The following is a 26,169-nucleotide window of genomic DNA, read 5'->3' as shown; positions in this document are numbered from 1 at the left end:
TAACTGTCTGTATCTCACATCTCCATGTCAAACAGGAAGTTATTACTTGGAGCAAGGCACTAGGATAAACTCCCACAGATTCAGGGAGACCAGGTGCTCACATTTCAGAGATGGCTCCAAAGCCCCTCAGAAAATCAGTCCTGAGATATAAAACTGTCAGAAGGCTTATTCAGCTTCTTAAAATATTTATATACATCTCAAAAGCAGAGAAAAGGGATATATATTACAATTTTTCTGAAGAGAAATATTTTTAAAAATCTCTTAGATTTGTATTTATCCTTACAAATAGCATGGCTATGGAAGTACCCTTATGAACTAGGTGCTGAGGTTTGTTTAAAGGCTCTTTTATGTGGTACCTGCTAGACCTTTATAAAATGAAATTCAGGCCAGAGTCTACCCATGACTGGACAGCTCAAAAGAAATTACAAAATACTTTGTCACTTGAATAACTCCAGTTCCTCTCTACTTTTATAGATTTAACTGCTCTTCCCCCACCCCCACCCCCCGCCAGTTTCACTTCTTACTCCTAAAAACCACTAAAGGGCCACCATAATCCAGAAGGGCAATGATGTATCCTGTCCAGTTCCCCACACCTGAATGAATAGTCAAAGGAATACATTTCTTTTTCTTTTTTTCTCACTGAGAGAAGGAACAGTGCCTCAAATTAGCATTCACATAGAATGTTAATATTTAGTGATGAGCCCTAGCCGGTTTGACTTAGTGGATAGAGTGTCAGCCTGTGGACTGAAAGGTCCCAGGTTCAATTCCAGACAAGGGCACATGCCAGGGTTGCAGGCTTGATCCCCAGTAGGGGGCATGTAGGAGGCAGCCAATCAATGATTCTCTATCATCATTGATGTTTCTATCTCTCCCTTCCCCTTCCTCTCTAAAATCAATAAAAATATATTTTAAAAATATATATATTTAGTGATGAGCCTAATTTCCCCCCAAATTGGACTAACAACATTTTCGATGCCATTAAATTTGTCTGGCTCAAAATTATACGAAAAAGAAAAATGTGAATGGCTAAGGTAGGGACATGGTGGTTTACTTATGGAGTGAATCGCTTTGCTCAAAAGCACTCTAGCAGTTGGCACACAATGGTTCTGTTCCTCTTTCTCCACTTGGTGGTCACTGCCACTCTTTCCTGCTGTTTTATACTTGACAAAGTATTTGCAGCGTAAACTTGCACTATAGAAATAAGATCTCTATTTTACAAAATTACTTTTAGCCACTTAATATAAACGCCAGCTATTTAAAAAAAATGTTTGTATGGTTAAAAATGCTTTAAATGGGAACAGCTTTTTAAATAAGATAGTACCAAAACAGTCACATATAGATGAAATAAGCATGAAATGAGTCACAGTTAAGTTGTTTACCACACATTTTACTTCTCTATCTAAAATGGTAGGAAAGTGAAGCTATATCACTTGTCAGCTATATACCACTACAGGAAAAGAAGTTAATAATGACCTTACATCTTCTTAAATTTAGCTTTTAAAAGAGAGATAATTTGTATTAAGGCTCTCATGGGGAAGCAGCTTAAGTGTGTTGGGTTATGTAGTTTCACAGATACACACATATATACCAATGTAAAGGACCTCTTGTTTTAATCTACATTATAAAGAGCCATCAGTATCATTTTCTAATTCCTTCGTGCCTAACTATTGGCAAACAGTTCCATGAGTCCCCACTGTCAGTTGTGATGATCTGGGTATGACCATTGTAGAGAGAGGAAGAATCCTGAGTCCTGCGGTGTCTTCTCTTATTAGAACATAGAGCTTGTGGAAACCACTGGCTGTTGTTCTTTGGTTAAGGCGAAGCCAAATTCATTACAGTAGAGGTGGATAATGTGGTCCTGGAGACCAGTACAGGTTAAGAGCTTCCTGCTAAAGGGAGTGTCCCTCAGTTGCACAGCAGTCAGATCAAACCAGGGTAGAGGCCTGGGTGGGAAAAAACAAACAAACAAACAAACAAAAAACTGTTACCTTTTTGTCTGCTCAATACATATGATTTACCTGTACACGTTTCCTTTAAAGAACATTTTCTGCCCTGACCAATGGGGCTCCCAGCGGAGCATCATCCTGTGTGGGAAGCAACAAATGGATGTCTCTCTCTCTCTCTCTCTCTCTCTCTCTCTCTCTTTCTCTCTTCCTCCCTCCCTCCCTCCCTCCCTTCCTCTCCCCCTCTCTCATTAGTTTTTTTTAAAAGGTGTTCCTCCACTTGGAAATAAGGTTCTTCATTTTCTATATCAAACTAATTCAAATGCACAGTTAAATAAAAAATTCAACTAAAACTACCCAATATGTAGATTTAATTGTACTTATATACATTTCTCTAAGTGCATCTTGGGAGGAATTCATAATCAGAGAATGATTATAATAGTGACATTGACATCCTTTTCAGTGTATTTTCCTTGAATTTAGAAAGAGACTACATAAAAAGATCATGAACATTAGGAATGAAAAATATCTCATTTCAAATATCCTCTTTTTAAAAAAAAGACATCCTCTTCAACCCATTAGGGAAAGAGTAGAAGTTAACATGCCCATTAATATCCTGCAATTTACCAAATGATAAAAATCACATTTCAAATTGGTAGGAAAAGGATTGGCTACTTTATAGTGTTAGGACAACTGGCTTTCAAAAACGAATAAAAACCCTAAGTTTATTAAAGATTTAAATATTTAAAAAACAAAATCCTAGAAGAAGATGTAGAATATTTTGGGATAAAGAAGGTTTTTATAACTATGACTTAAAACCATGAAACCATAAAGAAGTAACTTGAAAATTTTGACTACAAAAATTAGAAGCTTCTGTACAGCAAAAGATACCAAAAAGAAAGAGAAATAATATGAAAAATATTCCTAATACTTAAAACATATTCCTACTGTAAAATAATAAATAAGAAGTAAATAAACCAAATGAAAAATAGTCCAAGAACATAAAATGATGAAAAAGAACACAAGAGCAATGAGTTTGGAAGCTGGAAAGAATATGGACAATAACACTGAGCCAAGGCACAGTCCATTTACATAATAGAAACCACAAAAGACTCAGGTTTCAGAGAAAGGATGAATTAAAAAATTAGAGGGACCCTGGGCCTCTCAACAGTAACTCTAAAGACTGAAAGACAATGGACCAATGCCTTCAAACTTCTGAGGGAAAATTATTTCTAAACTAGAATTCTATGCCTGACTACGTTCCCAATAAAATACTAGGTTAGAATAAAAACATTTTCAGACATAGTCTCTAACAATTACTTCCTATGTATCCTTTTCTAAGGAAGCCCCTGGAGGAGGACCTGATCCCCAATGAAGGAGTAAGCCAAGCCAGAGGAAGAGAGATCCAGAACAAGATCCACAATAAGAGAGCAGTGGAGGGAATCCCAGGAAAATGGGGGAGGGAAATCCCTAAACTGGAAGTGTAAGGCAGGCCATTGGTGATTGATTAGAATACAAAAGAGGGGAAAATCAAGGATTACTTCCAGAGGTCTGGCTTGAACAACTGGTGAAGAAGCTTATAACTTGATAAGAAACCTGGGAAGAGCAGGTCTGAGAGCAGGTCTGCTTTGGACACATCAAGTTTGAGTGGAGACAGGGAGTGTGAACTACCTAGGCATGAAACAGACTAGAGATATAGGCTCGGTGGTATCCCTGTAAAATTGGCAACCTAAGTTCCCAAAGTGGAAAAAGATCACCCAGTAACCACGTGTAGAAAGAAAAGGAAGGCCTAGGACAGAGCCCTGAAAACTCCCAGATTTAAGGATGGGGCAAAAGAGAAGCTGGCCAAAGAGGGGCCGGAAAGACAGGAAGAAAATGAGGAGAACAGGAGGGTATCAGGAAAGCCAAAAAAAAAAAAAGAGATTGTACTACCCTGGCCGGTTTGGCTTAGTGGATAGAGCGTCGGCCTGCGGACTGAAGGATCCCAGGTTTGATTCCGGTCAGGGGCATGTACCTTGGTTGCGGGCACATCCCCAGTGGGAGGTGTGCAGGAGGCAGCTGATCGATGTTTCTCTCTCATTGATGTATCTGACTCTCTATTCCTCTCCCTTCCTCTCTGTAAAAAAATCAATAAAATATATATTTTTTTAAAAAGAGATTGTACCAAGAAGAATGGCATTTTAATAGTCAAGGAAGAAGAGGATTTAAACGTGTCCAGTGAATTTAGTGACAAGAGGCAATTGTAACAAGAGCAGCAATTTTTCCTATTAGATTATCAAAGGTTAAACAGATTGATCTTCAAGTTATGAAGCCATGGGCAATGGCACTCTTTTACACTATTGGTGGAAATAAAAATAAGCACCATATTTTTGATAAGCAATTTACAAATGCCCACAAATATAAAACACAGGGTGTCCCCCAAAAAATGTATACACACTTTACAGCTGATAGCTCAATTAATGTTTCTTTCTTTTAACCCATTGGAATTAATAATTATTCAAAATGTGTATACATTTTTTGGGACACCATATATATATATATATATATACATTCTGAGTGGCCAGATTATTATGATCTCTGAATGCATAATCATCTGGCCACTCAGTGTATATCCTATATAATAAAAGGCTAATATGAAAATTGTCCCCTCGACCAGGAGTTCGACTAGCAGGCAGGCTGGCCAACCACCCATGTCCCCTCCCGCTGGCCAGTCTGGCTGGACCCCACCCATGCACGAATTCATGCACTGGGCCTCTAATATACATATATATATTGAGTGGCCAGATTATTATGCGTTCAGAGATCATAATAATCTGGCCACTCAGTGTATATATCATCTCAAACCCAGAAATATTATTCTAACTATTCATCTAACAGAAATACTGATATAAGTATGCAAAACAAGTAGAAGAATGTTCAATGTAGCCCTTGATGTAAAATTTGGGGCAGGGAGGACTACAACACCATCAAGAGAAAATAGAATAAATAAATTTAAATGTATCAATGGATGCCTATGCAGTTGCTCATACATGAAACAAATATGATTGTATTAACAGAGAATGTATCCATGACATAGTAAAGCATAGTAATGATCCCTCCTTAGGGAAAACTGCTGTTTGAAACTGCTGTTTTAAAGTTCTCTGCATTTCTTGCTAGTCCCTTGTTCCATAAGTCAACTGTTATTTTTAGACGGTCTCTTGTTCTGTAAAAACTAAAGGCCCGCTGCATGAAGATTCGTGCAAGAATGGGCTTTCCTTCCCCTGGCTGCCAGCACTGCCTTCACTCTGGCCAGAGACGCCTTTCCGCCTTTGCTTAGTCCCAGAGCCACCTTTCTGCCTTCCCATGCTGCCCAGAGGCCCGGAGTGGCTGGGGCAGTGCAAAATGCCTGTGTCGTCACCATGGCAACGACACAAGCATCTCGCCCCCAGCCACTCGGTGCCTGTGTATGCAAACTAACCCGCCATCTTTGTTGGGTTAATTTGCATACTCACTCCTGATTAGCTGGTGGGCATCGCAAAGGTATGGTCAATTTGCATCTTTTTTATTAGTGTAGATAACTTTGTTTTTTAGCTTGAATAATAGAAAAAAAAAAAAACAACTGTCTGACCTTGCAAGCTAGCTATCTAAAGGGGCTGATATGCTGATACTGATGATAATTCTCATATTTTCATGCCAAGTGTTTGTTCATTATGTATCAAGGTTACAGATGTCTGTATAGATAGGATAATGTACTCATGGTTACAAGTTGACTGTATAGATATGACAGGTGTTTGTTAGATATGATATATACTCAAGGTTACAAGCTGTCTGCAAAAATAACTTACACAAAGAACTAAAAGGATATAAAAAGGGAATACTCCTTCCTGTGTTTGTTCAGAATTTGACAGAGGTAATCTGCTCTGAACCTGTGCGCAATAAAGATGACTTCTAACTAATTGGCTCATTAAGGCATCTTGTCTAGCTCGCTGATTGACAATACAACAATAGTAAGTGACAATGCAGCATATATAGTCCCCATGTTTCTAAAATGTGTATATCGATACAGATGTCCACACTTTAATATAATGAAAATAAATCTAAAATCCATTAGAGGTAAAGTCCATGAAATGGTAATTGGGGAGCAAAGGAAAGCTTTCCTCCTATTAGCTGGATTTTTTAATAAGAATGTATTCCTTCTTTAAGTTTGCAAAGATAATATAAAAGGGGAAGAACAAAGTGCCTGCTAAAACAACAGTGTGGGAGGAATTAGAACAGCCAGCCGCCATACCTTACCTTCTCTGAGGCAGGCCCTTGGCATAGACTTGGCTGACAAAGTCTTGTAATAGGAGTTTTGGGCACGATGCTTCATCTTCCCCACAGTTGTCAGAGTGCACAGAGAGGAACAGCTCATTCATAAGCTGCATCGTTAGTGCATGGGGCAGGTCCTTTGCTGTGCAGGTGTTCAAGGCTGCGTAGAACACTCCTTCCAACCACTTGATATTGAGGATTATCCCACCTACAAATCAGTGACAAAGGAAAGACCAGTTAGCGCCACCAAAAACATTTGCAGGGACCCGAGGACCAACCCAGACAGTGAATAGCCACCTTTTTTCCAAGACAAGTTGGTCATATGAACCTCAAGATAAGCAAACACTCCCCCTCCCTGGGCCAAGAGCCTTGCTTGTGACCTTCGTAACACATCGTGTTGACCCTGCCACGGTAGAACAGGTATGACTAATGTGGACATTTTTTTAAATATATATTTTTATTGGTTTTAGAGAGGAAGGGAGAGGGGAGAGAGAGAGAGAGAGAGAGAGAGAGAGAGAGAGAGAGAGAGAAACATCAATGATGAGAGAGAACCATTGATCAGCTGCCTTCTGCAGGCCCCTCACTGGGGATGGAACCTGCAACTTTGGCATGTGCCTTGACCAGGAATTGAAACATGACCTCCTGGCCCATAGGTCAATGCTCAACCACTAAGCCACCTCAGCTGGGCTAATGTGGACATTTCTAATGGCAAAAGCATCTCTAGGAATTTCTACATCAGACCTTGCCAATTAAGAAGGAGCTAGGGAAAAGTTTAGAGCAAGGGAAAACCCCTTAATCCTAGCCCAGCCAGTGTGGCTCAGTTGGTTGGAGCATCATCCCATGTTCAAAGGGTTGCAGGTTCGAATCCCAGTCAGGGCACATACCCTGGGTTGTGGTTCCAAACCAGGTTGGGGTGCACGTGGGAGCAACCAGTCTATGTTCTCTCTGTCATCTCTCTTTCTCTCTCTCCTCTCAAATCAATAAGTACATCCTCAGGTGCGGATAAAAGAAAAGCACACACACAAAAAAAACATTTAGTCCCAGATAGTACATCCTCCTGTTTAAATAGACTCTCCCCTCTGGTCGTTTCCAGTTCATTCTTAAAGGGTCCAGATATTCAGACTTCTCAGCTTTCCCTAATTAGGACTGTTTTTTGCCACCAAAGTTGTTCATGTACAAAACCTAAATAGCTGAGAATGCATCTAGTTGTACAGTACTCCCCACATTCACCCAGCTCACGAGTGTGTGTGTGTGTGTGCGCACACACACACACACACACACACACACGCTGGGCTCTAATAAGATAGCAACAGGCTAGGAGGAAAGTAATTTTTAAAAGAGTGCCAAAACTAGGATGAGCCATTACCAGCAGGGTTGTAGGGGCAGGTAGCCTGAAGAATCACAGGATCTTGGAGAGCAGCAGTGATTTCCCTGTTGGACTGCCAGATGTTAGCAAAACCTTCAACACACTGATAGTGAGGCCGCAAGATATTGCTGTGGTCCAGCAGCCTCTTCAACCTGAAAGTAAAGCCACCAAGACAGGGAGTGCAGGCCAGGACTAGAATAAACCACATAATCCACTGAGTTAACCGCCAACCCCAACAACAGATATCCCCACCTCCACTCCCCAGCCCCCCATAGCACAGGTGCGGTCAGCGCTGAGGGCACCACCTAGTTGGATTGTTTAGCCATCTGCCTAACAAACACTCACTGAATGTAATCGCTCGCCAGGCACTGGCCTAGACACTAGGGGTAGAAAAATAACACCTGACGCACATTCTCAAACGCTCTTCATCCTGTGACTGGTGGTTTCCCTCTCACTGATGCACAAGGCCCACAAGGAGAACATGAGTCAGCTGCAAACAGTGGGAGGCAATGCTCTATTGCAGTTCCAACCTTTTGCAGATCAAAGAAAATGACCCACCCCAGGGGCGGTTTGCAGGGAAGTGGGGAAGACACAATTACAAAGGCTGGCTGGACCCTGCAGGTGAAGTGGCTTCCATTTTACTCCTGGAATGACAGCCTCCCACAGGTAGGAGCTGAGTGGAGGTGGGAGCAGAAGCCAGGGTGGAGGACACAGAGCAGGTCTGCCAGTTCTGGGCTCCCCCTAGCAAGGTACCTGGGTATTGGGATGGCAGCTACGAAGCTGTACACAATGCAGTCTTTTTTAAAGCTGGTGTGTATTTCTGCGCAGATATTAGGCAGCTGAGATGGCAGGCAGCAGAGGAATACCACGTCGGCCCAACCCACCAGATAGGCGTTATGGTAAAAGCACCGGATCCCCAGCTTCTGGAACTCCTCTGGGAGGGATAAAAAAAGACAGAGAAATCACAGTACAGAGGAGAGTTGGGCCTGAACATCGACTGTAGGGAGAGGAAGGCAATTATTCTATCTCAACTCTTGTCACATAAATCAGAAGAGATGCTCTCATGCCGTCTAGGAGCCATGCAGCAATGCCCTGCCCCCTGCTAGCAGCCACTGGCAGCCTCAGCAGCAGCACTTGAGATTATGAGACAATTCGTCCTTACCTCAAGTGCTGAAGGTTTTCAGAAGCCTTCTGCTCCAATTTACTGAAGGTTTATTATGTGTCAGATAATATACAAAGTACATTATATGTATTATCAAAGGAAATCCTCATAAGGACCTTATGAGGCAGAAATTAGTATTTTTTTTTAATATGTTTTTACTAGAGGCCCGGTGCACGAAATTCGTGCAAGGGGAGGGGAGTGGGGTCCCCTCAGCCCAGCCTGCACCCTCTCCAATCCAGGACTCTTCAGGGGATGTCCGACTGTTGGTTTAAGCCAGGGATTGGGCCTAAACCGGCAGTCAGACATCCCTCTCACAATCCGGGACAACTGGCTCCTAACTGCTCACCTGCCTGCCTGCCTGATCACCCCTAACTGGCCCCCCTGATGGCCTGGTCACCCCTCACTGCCCCCCTCTGCCAGCCTGGTCGCCCTTCACTGCCCCCTCCCCCCACTGGCCTGATCACCCCTAACCGCCCCCCCTGCCGGCCTGATCGCTCCATGCAGCCTGCTGTTCGATCGTTTGGTCACCCCTAACTGCCCCCCCTGCTGGCCTGGTTACCCCACACAGCCTGCTGTCCAGTCATTTGGTTGCCCCTCACTAACCCCCCTGCCGGCCTGGTTGCCACACGCAGCCTTTTCAGTCGTCCATTTGATTGTTTCAGTTGCAACAGTCACCTAAGCTTTTATATATAGAGAATGATTTTAGAGAAGCATCGATGTGTAAGAGAAACATCAATTAGCTGCCTCCCACATGTACCCTGACCAGGGATCGAGCCCGCAACCCAGGCATGTGCCCTGACCGAGAATTGAACCATGACTTTTCAGTGGACAGGACCATGCTCAGCCAACTGAACCACACCAGCCAGGGCAAGTCAGAGACTAGTATTATTCATATATTATAGATGAGGAAACTGAGTCTTCAAGAAGTTATGTAACTGGGCTAAAATTACACATCCAACTGGCTTGAGTTGGTAGGAAAGACTAAGAGAATGGAAGAGTCTAGGGCAGAAGCTGGGAAGAGTTTGGGGAACTATGCTTACAGTTTCTATAAAGGATGCACAATTTAATGTTAAGATATTTATAAATGTAGAGATAAATATGATAAATCATGTAGTTGTATAAAAACGCCCCTTGGTATTTGATCACTTGGTTGTATTTATATGTATTTCCAAAGTAAAATCATAAAGCCACACATGCTCCTATGTTTTAAATGGTATTGAAAAGAGAGTATTAGAGCTCTACCTAGTTTGGCTGAGTAGATAAGAGTGTCGGCCTGCAGACTGAAGGATCCCAGGTTCAATTCCAGCCAAGGGCACATACCTATTCCTAGTGGGGGGTGTGCAGGAGGCAACCAATCAATGATTCTCTCTCATCATTGATGTTTCTATCCCTATCCCTTCCTCTCTGAAATCAATAAAAATATATTTAAAAAGAAAAGAGAATATTAGACACTGGAGAGGTCACTCCTTATCTCAACCAGCAAGAATACATGATAAATCTGATACTGAGATCATCGGGGTACTCAGGTGCTTCCAGGTAGTAAGTTTAGAAAGCAGGCACCTCCCTTCTATGTTCTCAAAAGTACACAGTGGCTGATTCTGAGCATGTTGAATTCTTGCTTCCTTACTCAATAGACAGTGATATTCTAAAACTGTAACTTTAGGAGAAACCAAGATGGTGGCATAAGGTAAACACCTAATTGTTCCCTACCACAACAATTTTGAAACTACAACTGGAAAACAGAGCGCACACCGTCCAGAACCACCAGAAAGCTGGCAGAGTGGAAAACCTACAACTAGAGAAAAAAAGAGAGGGGGACGCTGAGCCTCAGGAGCTGTGGAGGTGCGGAGATCTGTGAGCGCTGAAAGGGCGGGCGGCTGAATACGCGGCAGGCTCGCTCACAGCGCACGGAGAGGGAGGGCAGCAGATGCTGTGTGGCTAGCTTTCTCATTTGGGAGAAAAACAAAACCTCCCAACTGCACTGAAATCCAGCTGCGGTCGGGAGAAACTGGTCTGTTTGGCAGCGGGCGAGGCTTGAAAGCTGCCTTCTCTCAGAGGCGCGCAGCCATTGATTAGGGCACAAAGAAACCGGCCCTCTTAGGGCGGGGCGGATGGAAGCCAAGTTTGCCTGCACCATTCTGAGACTCCGCCCCATCCAAGCTGAGCACAGCCCTCCCAGTGACTGGATTTCTTGTTCGGGAGAAAAACAAAACCTCTGGTCTGCACTGAAATCCAGCCCCAGCTGGGGAGAAACTGGTCTGTTAGGCAGTGGGAGAGACTCGAAAGCTGCCTTCTCTCAGAGGCGCGCAGCCATTAATTTGGGCACGGAGACACCGCCCCTCTTAGGGCGGAGCAGACGGGAAACCAAAGCTTGTCTGCGCCACCCTGAGACTCCGCCCCATCCAACCTGAGCACAGAAGCTCTCCCAGCGGAGACACTGCTGATCCTCACAGCCAACTGGCTTGGAGATCAATTCCCACCAGTGACACCAACAATCCCAACCACTCTGAACTCCAGTTTCTGGGGACACACGGGGGACCCAGACACCTACAGGACTCTCGGCCATCGGTCGGAGAGTGAGAGTGACTTTTCTGTCGGTGTGGATGACACCAGATTTCAACCACTCTCATAAGGGACACATTCAAGAGGCAGACTCAGTGAGCACCAAAGCCCTACTGTGTCTCCAGCACAGCAATTCTTCCGTTATAGACACAGCAGGCCCTCACAACCAATTGGACCGGAGGTCAATTCCTCCCAGTGTACCAACAGCAATCAGGGCTTTTAACTATACCAAGACTTTCCACTCAGCCCACAAAGGGGAGTACCAAGAGCGACCACCTAATGTGATTGGGGAAGCTGAGCTACTGGCCCCTATAGGTCACCAACCACACAAAGCCACTCCATCAACACAGGGAGGCAGCCAAATGTGGAGACATTGAAGTATGTCACAAGTAGGAGAGATAGATGAAAGCAAACTAATGGACGACACAGTGTTCAGAACCATATTTATATGTTTACTCAAGAATCTTCTAAAAACCGCTGAGAAACTTAAAGAGACCTTCAAGGACCTAAATGAGAATACCAAAAAAAATGGAAAAGGACCAGTCAGAAATTATGCATACACTGTCTGAAATAAAGAATATACAGAGTAGACCACCGCACCCGAAGAGTCAAACCAAAGATCTGGAATATGAGGAAGAAAAAAACACCCAACCAGAGAGGCGGAAAGAAAGAAGAATCCAAAAGTGTGAGGATAGCATAAGGAGCCTCCAGGATGGCTTTAAGCGTACCAATATCCGAATTTTGGGGATGCCAGAAGAGAGAGAGCAAGATACTGAAAACCTATTTGAAGAAATAATGACAGAAAACTTCCCCCACTTGGTGAAAGAAATAGACTTACAAGTTCAGGAAGTGCACAGAACCCCAAACAAGAGAAATCCAAAGAGGACCACACCAAGACACATCATAATTAAAATGCCAAGGGCAAAAGACAAAGAGAGAATCTTATAAGCAGCAAGAGAAAAACAGTTAGTTACCTACAAGGGAGCACCCATACGACTGTCAGCTGATTTCTCAACAGAAACTATGCAGGCCAGACGGGAATGGCAAGAAATATTCAAAGTGATGACTAGCAAGAACCTACAACCAAGACTAGTCTACCCAGCAAAGTTATCATTCAGAATTGAAGGGCAAATAAAGAGCTTCACAGATAAGAAAAAGCTAAAGGAGTTCATCACCACCAAACCAGTATTATATGAAATGCTGAAAGGTATTCTTTAAAAAAGAGGAAAAAGAAGAAAAAAGTAAAGATAAAAATTATGAACAACAAATACATATCTATCACAAGTGATTCTAAAAATCAAATGAATTAAAAATCTGAGGAACAATAAACTGGTGAACATAATAGAATCAGAGGCATAGAATGGGAGTGGATTGATAATTCTCAGGGAGAAAGGGGTGTCTGTATGGGGGGTATGGGAAGAGACTGGACAAAAATCATACACCTATGGATAAGGACAACAGGGGGGAGGGAACCGGGTGATAGGGAGATATGGGGGGGAAAAAGGAGAAACAATTGTAATAATCTGAACAATAAAAATTTATTTAAAAAAAACAAAAACCTGTAACTTTATCCTATATAATAAAAGGCTAATATGCAAATCGACTGAATGGCAGAACCACCGTTCACTATGACAAGCACTGACCACCAGGAGGCAGCTCCTGCATTGAGTGTCTGGCCCCTAGTGGTCAGTGTGTTCTCACAGGGGGAACGCTGCTCAGCCAGAAGCTGGGCTCATGTGCTAGGGATGTCTGACTGACGGACATCCCCTGAGGGCTCCCAGACTGTGAGAGGGCACAGGCCGGGCTGAGGAACATTCTCCACCACCACCCCGCCCCCTGAGAGCACAAAATTTGGCCTCTAGTTATGAATAAACATATTGCTTTCCAAAGAGTATATATATTTTATTGAAATATCATACATACTAGCCTATTGATGAAATTTTTCAAAATTTGCCTTGAGTGATAAAATGTTAAGATTTCCTTAATTAGAAGAAACCAAGATGGTGGCTTAGGTAAACACCTAACTTGCTGCCTCGCAAAACCACTTCAAAACTACAACTAAAAGACAAAACGGACATCATCCAGAACCATAGGAAGGCTGGCTGAGTGGAAATTCTACAACTAGAAGGAAAGAGAAAAGCACATTGAGACACAGAGGAGGTGCAGAAATAAAGACAGAGGTACAGAGGCGCGCGTGGAGAGGGCTGGCAACTGTCTTTTTCAATCAGGAGAAAAACACAAGCTCCCAACTGCTCTGAACTCCAGTTCCGGGCGAGACTCTGGGGATCCAGACTCATATGGGGAGAAAGTGGACTGTCTGGTTTCGGGCGGCACTGGAGGGCGGCTTTCTCTCAGAGGTGCTTGCAGTGATTACTGAGGGACACTGAGAACCGGGGGCCTCTTAGGGCAGGGCTGACAGGAAGCCATTGCTGTTTTCTCTGCCCTGAGACCCCACCCCACCCAAGCTGTGCACAGTGGCTTTTGCATATGAATGGCCTGGTCCTTTGACATCTAAAATTATCTAACAAACTGCAGCTGAGTCAGAGAGACCCAGAACATCCAAAAGAAGGCCCAAGGCCCCACAGCAGCTTGCATTGCTTCATAGCTGGGCCTCATCTGGGCACCTCCAAACCCCAAACAAAGAAGAGGAATCTGCAGATCTCTCCATAGCTCCTGCTGGGTGGCCTCAGGCAGAGGCTAAATTAGCACCTCCTTGGAGATCCAAGAGCCAGTGTACCCAGTGGTCAGAATGGGACCATGCAGATTACAACTCCTCAGATCCATAAGGGACACACTCAGGGGGCAGACTCAGTGAGCACCAAAGCCCCACTTAAGCAAGTCTTGCCTCATAAGGGTGTCTCCAGCACAGAAGTTCTCCCATTGTAGAAACAGCTGATCCTCACAGCCAATTGACCAATTCCTCCCAGTGATACCAACAACAATCAAGGCTTAACTTAAACAAGACTGTGCACACAGCCCACAAAGGGGTGCACCAAGAGTGTCCACCTCAGGTTACCAGAGAGGCTGAGCCACTGGGCCCTATAGGACACCTAGCACACAAAGCCACTCTATCAACTCAAGGAAGCAGCCAAAATGTGGAGACAAAGAAACAGGTCACAAATGAAAGAAATGGAGGAAAGCAAACTACTGGATATAGAGTTCAAAAACACAGTTATAAGGTTTTTCAAGAATTTTCTAGAAAAGGCCGATAAATTTAGCAAGACCCTCGAGGATATGAAAAAGGACCAACTAGAAATTAAGCATACACTGACTGAAATTAAAAATAATATACAGAGATCCAACAGCAGACTAGAGGATCGCAAGAATCAAGTCAAAGATTTGAAATACAAAGAAACAAAAAACACCCAACAGGAAAAGCAAAAAGAAAAAAGAATCCAAAAATATGAAGATAGTGTAAGGAGCCTCTGGGACAACTTCAAGTTTACCAACATCCGAATTATGGGGGTGCCAGAAGAAGAGAGAGAGCAAGATATTGAAAACCTATTTGAAGAAATAATGACAGAAAACTTCTCTTACCTGATGAAAGAAATAGACTTACAAGTCCAGGAAGCTCAAAGAACCCCAAACAAAAGGAATCTAAAGAGGACCACAATAAGACACATCATAATTAAAATGCCAAGAGCAAAAGACAAAGAGAGAATATTAAAAGCAACAAGAGAAAAACAGTTAGTTACCTACAAGGGAATACCCATATGATTGTCAGCTGATTTCTCCACAGAAACTATGCAGGCCAGATGGGAGTGGCAAGAAATATTCAAAGTGACGAATAGCAAGAACCTACAACCAAGATTACTCTACCCAGCAAAGCTATCATTCAGAATTGAAGGTCAGATAAAGAGCTTCACAGATAAGAAAAAGCTAAAGGAGTTTATCACCGCCAAACCAGTATTATATGAAATGCTGAAAGGTATTCTTTAAGAAGAGGAAGAAGAAGAAAAAGGTAAAGATAAAAATTATGAACAACAAATACATATCTATCAACAAGTGAATCTAAAAATCAAGTGAATAAAAAATCTGATTAACAGAATAAACTGGTGAATATAATAGAATCAGGGCATAGAAAGGGAGTGGACTGACAATCCTCGGCGGTGAGGGGGAAGGGCTGTGGGGGATGCGGAAAGAGACTGGACAAAAATCATACACCTATGGATGAGGACAGTGGGGGGTGGGGCGGTGTAAGGGCATGGGGTGGGATGGGAACCAGGTGGAGGGGAGCTATGGGGGGAAAAAAAGAGGAACAACTGTAATAATCTGAACAATAAAGATTTATTAAAAAAAGATTTCCTTAATTAGAAAGAACATTTACAAATGAATAAAAAAAAAATACAGGCATGCCAACAGAAAAATTGGACCAAAAGAACTCAAAAAGACAAAATAGCAATAAACATATAAAAATATCAAACTATTCTAGTGGTCAGTAAAAGACATATTAAAATAAGAAAAATTTTAAAGGCATAGTAAAATAGTGATAAAAAAATAAAATAAAAGAGGCTCAGGCCCTGGCCAGATAGCTCAGTTGGTTAGAGCATCAACCCCATACACCAAGATTATGGATTCAGTCCCCAGTCAGGACACATACAAGAATCAACCAATAAATGTATAAGTAAGTGGAACAACAACAAGAGGCCCAGAATTGAAAAAAATGTAGTGAAATGGGTGTTCTTATATAACACTGGTGAAAGTTTATATCTGAACAACCTTTTTTGGAAGTCAGTTTGAAAAAAATGTATTAGAAGTTCCTTTAAAAATTAAATATTCCTACCATATGACCCCCATTTCACTTCCAAGTATGTACCAAAGAAAAATTAAAGCATTTTTCCACACTAGTATTTGTACACAAATATTCATAGCAGCTTTATTTGTAACTAGTAGCCCTGAGCACAAATCCATGAGCCAGTAGCTCTCCAGTAGCTCGCTGCCGCCCTCCAGTAGCTCTCTGCCCACTGCCTCGCCCTCCTGTAGCTCCCCCTGCCCCTCCTCATAGCTTGCTGCTCTGCCCCCTCCTGTAGCTCTCTGCCACCAGCTTGTAGCTCGCTGCCCCACCCTCCTGCTGATCCGTGATCTGGTCATTACACAGTTGGTCGTTACGCTTCACAGGGTAATAACCATTTGCATATTACATCTTTATTATATAGGATAGCCCCAAACTGGAAACAACTTGAATGTTCATCAACAGAAGACTAGATAAGCTGGAATATTAACACAATGGAATACTACTCAGAAATAAAAAGAATATCAATACATGAAACAAACTATATCTCAAAGTAATTATGCAAAGTGAAAGAAGTCAGACCAAACAACAGTAAAACCTATATGATTCCATTTGTGTAACGTTTTAGAATATGCAAATAATTATGACAGATGACAGAAGTCAGATCAGTGGTTTCCTAGGTAGGGGGCTCCAGAGAGATAGATAGGAATTACAAGGAAACTTTTGAGGATGATGGATAAGTTCATTATGTATTGATGGTTTCATACACACACCTGTGCAAAACATCAAATTGTACACTTTAAAATGTATAGTTTATGGTGATATAAGAAATGTGCAATTTGCCGAAACCGGTTTGGCTCAGTGGATAGAGCGTCGGCCTGAGGACTGAAGGGTCTCAGGTTCGATTCCGGTCAGGGGCATGTGCCTTGGTTGCGGGCATATCCCCAGTAGCGGGTGTGCAGGAGGCGGCTGGTCGATGTTTCTCTCTCATCGATGTTTCTAACTCTCCCTCTCTCTTCCTCACTGTAATAAATCAATAAAATATATATTAAAAAAAAAAAAAGAAATGTGCAATTTACTCTATACAAATGATCCTATATAATAAAAGCCTAATAGGCTAAGTGTCCGACCATTCTTTTGACCAGTCGCTATGACACACACTGACCACCAGGGGGCAGACCTTCTGACCAGTAGGTTAGCTTGCTGCTGAGGTCCGCTGATCTGGACTGGATGAGACGGGCTGGACACACCCTGGAGCCCTCCAGCGGTTCCTCCCCGGCCCCGATCATGTACTGGTGGGATCCCTCAGCCTGGCCTGCGCCCTCTCACAATCCAGGACCCCTTGGGGGATGTCGGAGAGTTGGTTTCAGCCTGATTCCCACAGGACAGGCTGAGGGACCCTACCAGTGCATGAATCCGTGCACCAGGCTTCCAGTATTTTAATAAAACTATACCTCTTCTTTGACCTAGTAATTTTATTTTTAAAAATATGTACAAGGAAATCCAATAAGCCACAGTTACATAAATTATCATACAACCACACTTTGTAATACCATACAACCTTAAAATCATGATTTTGAAGAATGTTAACTAATATGAATATGCTTATAATATATTAAGTGAAAAAGCTTATATGAATATGCTTATAATATATTAAGTGAAAAAGCAGAATACAAATAACTTTGTACAGGCTCAATTCCTGATCTAATCTAATCTAATCAGAGAAGAAAACAGTTAGAAGATAATATCCCTGGTAAGGGGATTATAGGTAGTCATTATTTAGTTTTCTATAGAGTAATTTTCAAATTTTTCTAAAACATGCATATAATATTTTACATTTATAAAAATTATTGAAGCATAATTTACATGCAGTGCAACATGCAGGTCTAAAGTATACAGTTTGGCCCTGGCCAGTTTGGATCAGTGGTTAGAGTGTCAGCTCACAAACCAAAGTGTCTTGGGTTTGATTCCTGGTCAAGGGCACTTGTCTTGGTTGCAGGTTCCCCAGTCCTGGTAGGGGAGTATGTAGGAAGCAACCAAGTGATCTCTCTCTCTCTCTCTCTCTCTCTCTCTCTCCCCGCCCCCTCACTCTCTCTAGAAATCAACATGGATAATATCCTCAGGTGAGGAGAAGGAGAGAGAGAGAAAGAAAGCAAAAGAAAATACAGTTTGATCCCTTTTGTCATAGGCATACACCCATGTAACTCACTCCTCTTTCAAGATCTAGAACAGGGATGGGGACCATCCAGCCCACTGCCCATATAAGGCCCACAAAATCATTTGGTCTGGCCCTGCCAAGGCTTTAGGGTTAATTAAATGTTTGACCAAATAGAACAGGCTCATTTTTAGGTTGATAATTTTGTATGGCCCGAGAATGGTATTATAAATATCCAAATGGCCCTTGGTAGAAAAAAGGTTCCCCACCCCTGAACTAGAACATTTCCATGTCCTCAGTAAGTCCTCATCAGGCCTCTTCTCAGTCAGTCTCCCCAGAAGCAACCGTTCTGATTTCTATCACCAGAGTAGATAGAATCAATAGAATATAATTTTAAAAATTCAGGAAATGCTATTTTTAAAAATGCAAAGCCAAATGTTTGGAACTGATTAACACCCACCAGACTCTAACTGGTCCAGTTAGATTTGAACTCTGTTTTATTTTTAGTAAGTTTTTATTGATTTCAGAGAGGGAGAAAAGGATAGAAACATCAATGATGAGAAACATTGATTATCTGCCTCCTACAGGTCCCCTACTGGGGATCAAGTCTACAACCGGGGCATGTGCCCTGACAGGGAATTGAACACTGACCACCTGGTTGATAAGTTGACACTTAACCACTGAGCACACTGGCTGAGCTCAACTCTATTTGGAAAGCTCTGTATCGAAGACCCAGAAAGATACCTCACCACCAAGGGCACGAGGAAGAGAGATGGCTATAAAACATTTTAAGTGGAGAAGAAAGTTGTTTTAAGGAACAAGTTAAAAACCATCTTTCTAGCTCTTCTCAGACTAGAAAGCTGAGAAGTCGGCATGCTGCACACGAGGATTCCCCTTTCCCAAAAGCCCCGTTAACACCTCTAGGGCACACCCACGCCCCTCTCTACCGCACACTGCTCCTCACCCAGGGCCTCTGGCCTCCGAGTGGAGATCCACAGCCTCTCAGGAGGGATGGGGACAAGATGAAGCAGTACGTGAGCCAGTTGCTTCCCAAGGTGGCCGCCTCCAATGATGCCCACCTTTAACTCATCTTTAGGAAGGGTGTAATGCGATCCAATGGAGCGATATCTGGAAGTCTGCGTCTCATATATTAATTTTCTGGAAAATGAACACACAGATACATGCATAAATCCATGCTCACGCTGGCTCTCTTCTTGCCTGTCAACCTCTGATGGAGGGAGTTCCCTGCTCTGACTTCCTCAGATGGCAGCCTGGGTGCATTAAGGAGGCAAGAGAAGCACTTGTGCAGCATCACTAGGGAATGAAATGTGCTCCCTGAGTGAATTTTCCAGAAAGTAAACCATACCCCTTCAAAGGACCAACACTGGTTTAAAACATTTTTAAGTGAACATTTTCTTGTTGAAATGTGTGGTAGGAATAGTGGATTTTCATGTCTGTTGTTCCTGATTTTCATGGGAATGCCTCTGGTTTTACCCCACTGAATAAGATGCCAGGTTTTGAGCTGGTGATGTATATTTATAATCACATTAAAGTATTTATCATTATTACTTTATTGAGTGCTTTAAACACGATATCTGAATGTTAAATCATTTTTTTTTTTTGACTCAGGACCATCGTTGTGAGCAGCCACTGTTGTACATCATCCTGGAACATGGGCCTGTTCCTGTTTCCTGTGCAGACAGCAGCCAATTTCCATTGCCACCAGGGTGAGTGCACCCGTCTCCGGCCACACCCCTATTCTTTCTAGTTTGCTGCTTCAGTTCTGCACAGATCCAGGAAACCAGGTAACTTAGTTTTTTTCAAACCTATGAGGGAAAACAGACCTGAGAAACTGAGGGTCAAGGATTGGAGCCCTCTCTTTCCAGAGGCTCACTTCACTTACTGTTGGTTCTGGTGTATTTCCTTGGCCCAAGATAAACAAGGTCTGGCCTCAGAATACATTAAGCATTGTTTTAGGTTGTTACATGACAGCCTTATATTTGTTCTGTATTTAGTTTTTGAAAAATTAAAGCTCAAAAAAATAAAATAATAAACATCAAAATTCTGGAGTTTCCATATAAGCATACATACCACATTCTATGTAAGGCTTCTCTCTTTGCTGACAGGAGAGCATTTTCTCTCAGTGCCTGACCCTTCCAAATATAAAATCCTTCCTGGAAGTTTCACATATCAGTTTCTCATCACTCATCTTGAATTAAACAATAGGTTTATGCTTCTTATCAGTCAACCAATCAGCAAACTCCTTGAGCAGCCTGCCTCCTTGGGTATATGCTATATCTATAACATGTTCATTTCAGGTCTAGTTCCATCAACAAGGAGTTAATCTAATTGCAATGAAAGTAGACTGAGAAGTAGACTGGGGAGAGGGGGCTTTCAAAGACTCCAAGAGTAACCCTAGAGTTACAGAACCCAAGAGCTTAGACCTAGGTACCTGATTCTCACATGACTTCTTTTTAAGTGTCTGAAGCCACATTGTACAAACATAGCAGAAGCCAGGATTGGCCTGAGAGCCTCTCTGTAAATCAGTGTTCCTGGTTTCAAGCAAGTCATCTTGTCATAGGGACCCCGAAGTCTAAGATGGCTTTTCTATGAGGGAACATTCCATTATTAGCCCCATAAAAAGGAACTTACACCATCTTCATGGAATGACAAGTCATTGGTCATCTCCATGAGTGAATGAATGAATGAATGGAGGGATGAATGAATTTATTATTTAATCAATTCACCCAGTGAAAGGAAATTACCACTGATCCATGCTTTATGACAGAACCACAGCCAAGGGACCCCAGTATGCATTTCTCTGGTGTTTTCAGAGCAGGAATAATAGGCTGTGGGTTGGAAAAGGTAGGAAGACACCAAAGTTATTCTCCAATATAAAAAGTTAAAGCCATTTGGAGTCTTTGCAGTGAGATTCTTCTCCATCTGTCTGACCCTGGAAACCTCGCTTACCTCAAATTATGGAGTAGCTTGCAGAGGAAGGTTGCATGGGCACAGGCCTCGGTCATCCGCCCCTGATAACGGCCCTGCAAATACAGCCAGCAGCGGTCTTCCTCTTCAATCCCATACTCAAACTGCATGGACTTAAGGTCACTTAGCATGTCCATCTCTAAGCCACCATCTCCAGCGACGGATCAATTTGGTTCCCTATCCTGGAAGAAGAGGGAGTCTATGCAGGAGGGTGTGTGTGCCCAAGTCCTAAGTTCTCATGATGGTGAGAACTTAGGACTTGGGCACACACAGTGTCTCCTCCGAGTCCTGAACTCCCAGCTCTCACCCACTTCTCTGTTTCAGCGTGAGAAGTCCTAAGCACTGACTGCCCATTAATCAAGAATACCTGGATTCATGAAAAACCTGAACAAAAATCCAGAGTGATGTTCCTCCATAGGCACTTCTCTCAGCAGATGCATTTACATTAGCAATGGGGTTCACAGGTGCTCTTGGGGTAAGACTTTCTCCCTCCCATTCCCTCTTGTTTTAGAAATAGGACTGAGCACTTAAGCCATATTTCACAGAAAGTCTTCCCTTTCACTAAACCTTGTGTTCTCCCACAGAATAGAAAAGAGCCCAAATGAAATACCATGGTCCCTGGTCTAGTTCATAGACATTAGACTTTAGAAAAGGAAGCCAAAGAAGTGTAAGCCCATTTACATAGATCTCTCACCAATCCAACTGAGGGGGAGATAGCTCTCCTCCTCATTACTTCTGGTCCTCAGGGTAAGAACTACATTTCCAGGGAGAACTACCCAAGAAAATTGCCATTATGACTCCTTAGCTACCAAATTACTTGCCTCAGAGTCTTAAAGGGGCCAGCCTCACCTAGAGGTTTTCCCCATCTGCAACACGAGGACACAAATTCCTTTCACTACTTCTAGAAGTTCTACACCAGGGCAGTACAGGATTCTGCTTTTCCCAACAGAAGGTTCTAGAAGTCCTTTGTTCTGGACTTCTAGATTTTTTTGTAGACTAGGATGCTATACAGGTCTTAGCACTACTCAGAGTTATTTTTCAAATCCTTTTTATTTTTAAGAAATCAATGAATAAGGTAAGTTCTGGGAATGTAATGCACATCATGGTGACTATACTATATAATAAAGAGGTAATATGCAAATTGACCATCATTCCAACACACAAGATGGCCACCACAAGATGGCCAGCAGGGGAGGGCAGATGTGGGTGATCAGGCCAGCAAGGGAAGGCATTTGGGGGGGACCAGACCTGCAGGGGAGAGCAGTTGGGGGCAACCAGGCCAGCCAGGGAGGGCAGTTGGAGGCAACCAGGCCTACAGGGGAGGGCAGTTGGGAAGGACAAGGCCTGCAGGGAAGGGCAGTTGGGGGGGACCAGGCCTGCAGGGGAGGACAGTTAGGGGCGACTAGGCCAGCAAGGGAGGGCAGTTAGGGGCAATCAGGCCAGCAGGGGAGCAGTTAGGAATCGATCAAGCTGGCAGGGGAGTGGTTAGGGGGTGATCAGGCTGGCAGGCAGAAGCAGTTAGTGGCAATCAGGCAGGCAGGCAAGCGAGCAGTTGGGAGCCAGCAGTCCTGGATTGTGAGAGGGATGTCTGACTGCCCGTTTAGGCCGTGGAATTGGGCCTAAACGGGCAGTCGGACATCCCTCTAGGGGTCCTATATTGGAGAGGGTGCAGGCTGGGCTGAGGGACATGCACAAATTTCGTGCACCTGGCCTCTAGTAGTTAATAATACTGTATTGTATACTTGAAGTTTGCTAAGAGTAGATCTTAAAGTGTGTTCACCACACAAAAGGTAACTATGAGATGATGGGTATGTTAATTAACTTGATATTGTAGTAATCATTTCACAATATCAAATTATGTTGTATACCTTAAATATATGTAACTTTTAACAATTATACCTCAATAAAGCTGGGGAAAATCAATGATATTCCAAACTCTATTGTATAACAATGGTGATATTGAAACCAGAATTTAAAACTACTCATCTCTAATCTGCATTTAAATAAAAAATTATTGAGGTGAAATTCACATAACCTGGACATTTAAAAGTGAACAATTTCAGTACATTCACAATGTTGTGCACCCTCTACCCCTCTCTAGTCCCAAAACATTTTCATCCCCCGCACAAAGGAAACCCTGTACCTATCAGGGAGTTACTCCCTACTCTACCCTCCAATCAGCCCCTGGCAACCACCAATCTGCTTTTTGTCTATGGATTTACCTTTTCTGGATATTTCACAAGAATGGAATCACAATAGGGGAGCTTCTATATCTGGCTTCTCTAATCCCTTTTATTGGGGGGCTGTTATATTACTCTCCCAATCTCTTTAAAAGCAGTCTCCAACACTTTGAAGTAAAGAATGTGGAAGTTCTCATCAAGTCTAAGAAACACTTCCTTAGACCAAAACAGTGGGTAGGTCATCCTTACTTTGTGAGTGACGTTTCCTGCTCCAAAGGAAAGAGAACTTCAGACATCCCAGCTCAGCATGACCACTGCTGCAAAGGTTAACTTGTACAAGCACGGATGCTAGGCCCATCTTTCCCCTCGTCTCAACAATGGGAGCCAGGGGTTGTGGCTTTGTAACACGTCAAGGGGGCTAGGTGACCGACATTTTCCAGACTTTCCTTCTCTGTACATTTCCAGTTAGATGTGCCACAGGAGAGATTTCTGGGCAAGGTCCAGAAGGTGGGAGTGAAGCAGTGGTCAGTTTGTGGTGATCCTGTAAGGGAGGCGCAGGCACTTTGGTGTCTGCTGGGGACCCTCTTGGTGATGGGGCAGCAGTTGGGCCTGCAACTGCTACCTTCCCCTTGATCCCCCTGCAGCTTTTCACACACGTGGGCCAGGGCTGCTTCCAGCTCAGAGACAAATGCCACCAGCAAGCTTCTGCAGGACACCCACTTCATCAAAAGTGAGAACTGACCCGGGTGCCAGTCCAGCCCAGTGGGCTCCAGCTTGTCCTTGCTCACCCCTCACTTTACTCCCATCTCTCCTTCCCCACGGATTCCCATCTCTACCACCAGACACGCAGACAACCTTCCAGAGACCATTTAAGTAACTGCCATCCTTGAATAAGATCAAATCCTAGTGATAAATCTCACATGCAGGTTAGATTGACAGACACAGACTGCATACTCCCAGTAGTCTACTTCTCTAAATGAACCCTAATACACCAGTTACTACAGCTATGATTGTTTGAAGACCAGCCAATAACTTTAGCACAGGCTAGCAAATGAAACTCCTGTTCCTTCACAGCAAGAGACATGATTAGGGGAGGACACAAACATGGTTACCTGGAATCACAAAGAGGACTGCAAAGTGGAGAAGCAAGAGTTGGAGTCCAGTCTCCTTTAAGCCGGATTTCTCAGCATTGTCATTAGTGATATTTGGGGCTGGGTAAGCGTTGCGGAATCTGTGCTGTGCATTATAGGATGTTTAGCAGCATTGCTTGCCTCTATCCATTAGTAGTACCATCCAGTTGTGGCAACAAAAAGTGTCTCCAGACATTGGCACAGGTCTCCTGGGGGGCAAAATTGCACCCACTTGAGGACTACATTGCCTTAAAGCCTGTGTGCCTCTGTACTCCGCAGTCACAGGAGACAGAATCCTACAAGCTCCGAGCGAATTGTGCCCTTCTATTACAGATTAGGATCATGTGTCCAAAGGGAGCGGGACTCACCCAGCATCACACAGCTTGTCAGTAGAGCCGGGACAAGAGGCCGGGTCTTTTGATCCCCGGCTCAGGTCTCCTCCTGTTAACTACAAGGCCCTGCTCTCTCTAAGCACCAGTGCTCCATAACCTGACACGTGTTGGTAGGCTGCTGAATGCAGTCACTGAGGCAGACGGGTAGTGGTCCCAAGAGACTGGGCAATTATTTCTTTGTTCTGCACAAAACAACCAGAGGGAAAGAGAAGGCACCAAGGAAGAAACAGCTTTATTAGGAGTCTACACATGTCTGGGGAAACCCAGGCCAGTCACAGAGAAGAGAGGCTAACTTTGTATAGGGCAGGCATCTACATTACAGAACATCCTTTTAAAAACCAAGTGTGATACTAAAGCTTCCATCTCAGTATCCTAATAGTCAGAAATGCTGCTGAGGTCAGCCCTACTGGAACTTCTGGAGGCTCCTAGTGAAACAGCGAGCTCTGTGCATACGGGAGAGCTCCGGTACTGCCGAAGCTAAGCTCCACACAGGTGGGCAGTCTGGGGCAGGAGAGTTAAGAGGGAAAGGCAATGGGATGTTCTCGTCACCCACACAAGGTCATCTCAGTCTGCAGGTGAGAGAGGAACCACAGGTCCTTGAACAGAGGCTAGATCGGGGCAGCAGAGGGACGCTGGCTGAAGACACAACGTCTGGGCCATCTGTCATAACTCGGAGTGCTCCGTGCAGTCTGGAGTGAGGGCACCTCTGGCAGGTCCTACAACATTGGTTCCCTTCTCGAGGAGCCTGGGAGAGCCATTTTGGTTCTGTTCTGACTCCATTCACAGCAGAACTGGCCATGTCCAGCACCAAGTCCAGAGTCATAGTCGCTAAGAGGAACTGAGTGGTCACTCTATGATAGCTGCACCTCTTAGTCTAGGAGACTTCTTTAGCAGAGCAGTCACTTTTCTCAGACCAAGAGAGATCTTGCCCCAAACGGGCCCCGTCTAGAAATGACTCCACTTTCACGTGAGCACCAGGTGGAGGGAATCTTTCCCCTGAGTCGAAGCTTTAGATCTTGGCCCTCAGATGATGGCCCTTGGACAGAAGATCAGTGCTCAGGCGCCAGTTTCTGTCCCAAGAGTAGCAGGTGTCATCTGTTGATGACAGGCCCAAGCGATGTGCTGCTGTAACTCTCCCAAAGGAGAGTGTGCGCTCTGTCAGCTTCGGACTGAAGAGTCCTGGGTTCGGTTCCAGTCAAGGGCACGTACTTTGGTTGCAGGCCAGATCCCCAGCCCCAGTCGGGCGAGTGCAGGAGGCAACCAATCAATGTG

General features: G+C 43.7%; 2 protein-coding genes across 3 annotated transcripts in view; one reads left to right on the top strand and one right to left on the bottom strand.

The window, feature by feature from the left end:
* SAMD15 (sterile alpha motif domain containing 15) overlaps positions 1–19,949 on the top strand; it is a 33,488-nt gene extending 13,539 nt beyond the window's left edge. Inside the window, exon 3 of one of the 2 annotated variants that reach the window (XM_054715873.1) lies at positions 19,837–19,949. In XM_054715873.1, the coding sequence (XP_054571848.1) occupies positions 19,837–19,938 (102 nt within the window). In that variant the 3' untranslated portion in view covers positions 19,939–19,949. Of the gene's footprint in view, positions 1–3,285; positions 3,748–19,836 lie in introns of those variants that run through there. The other variant, XM_054715874.1, reaches the window with a different exon arrangement.
* Positions 1,594–21,941, bottom strand: NOXRED1 (NADP dependent oxidoreductase domain containing 1). Its single transcript, XM_054715875.1, has 7 exons — positions 21,890–21,941; positions 21,178–21,377; positions 19,172–19,365; positions 8,350–8,530; positions 7,597–7,748; positions 6,216–6,438; positions 1,594–1,943 (listed from the first exon to the last, which is right to left on the bottom strand). Exons 2-7 carry the CDS (start codon positions 21,330–21,332, stop codon positions 1,769–1,771), a joined length of 1,080 nt encoding a protein of 359 aa, XP_054571850.1. The 5' UTR covers positions 21,333–21,377; positions 21,890–21,941; the 3' UTR covers positions 1,594–1,768.
* Positions 21,942–26,169: the final 4,228 nt, after the last annotated feature.

Source organism: Eptesicus fuscus, chromosome 5 (genome assembly GCF_027574615.1).
Source record: "Eptesicus fuscus isolate TK198812 chromosome 5, DD_ASM_mEF_20220401, whole genome shotgun sequence".
In the NCBI taxonomy this organism is placed as follows: domain Eukaryota; kingdom Metazoa; phylum Chordata; class Mammalia; order Chiroptera; family Vespertilionidae; genus Eptesicus; species Eptesicus fuscus.
Note: the sequence above shows the minus strand (reverse complement) of the source record. Positions and strands in the feature narration are given on the sequence as shown.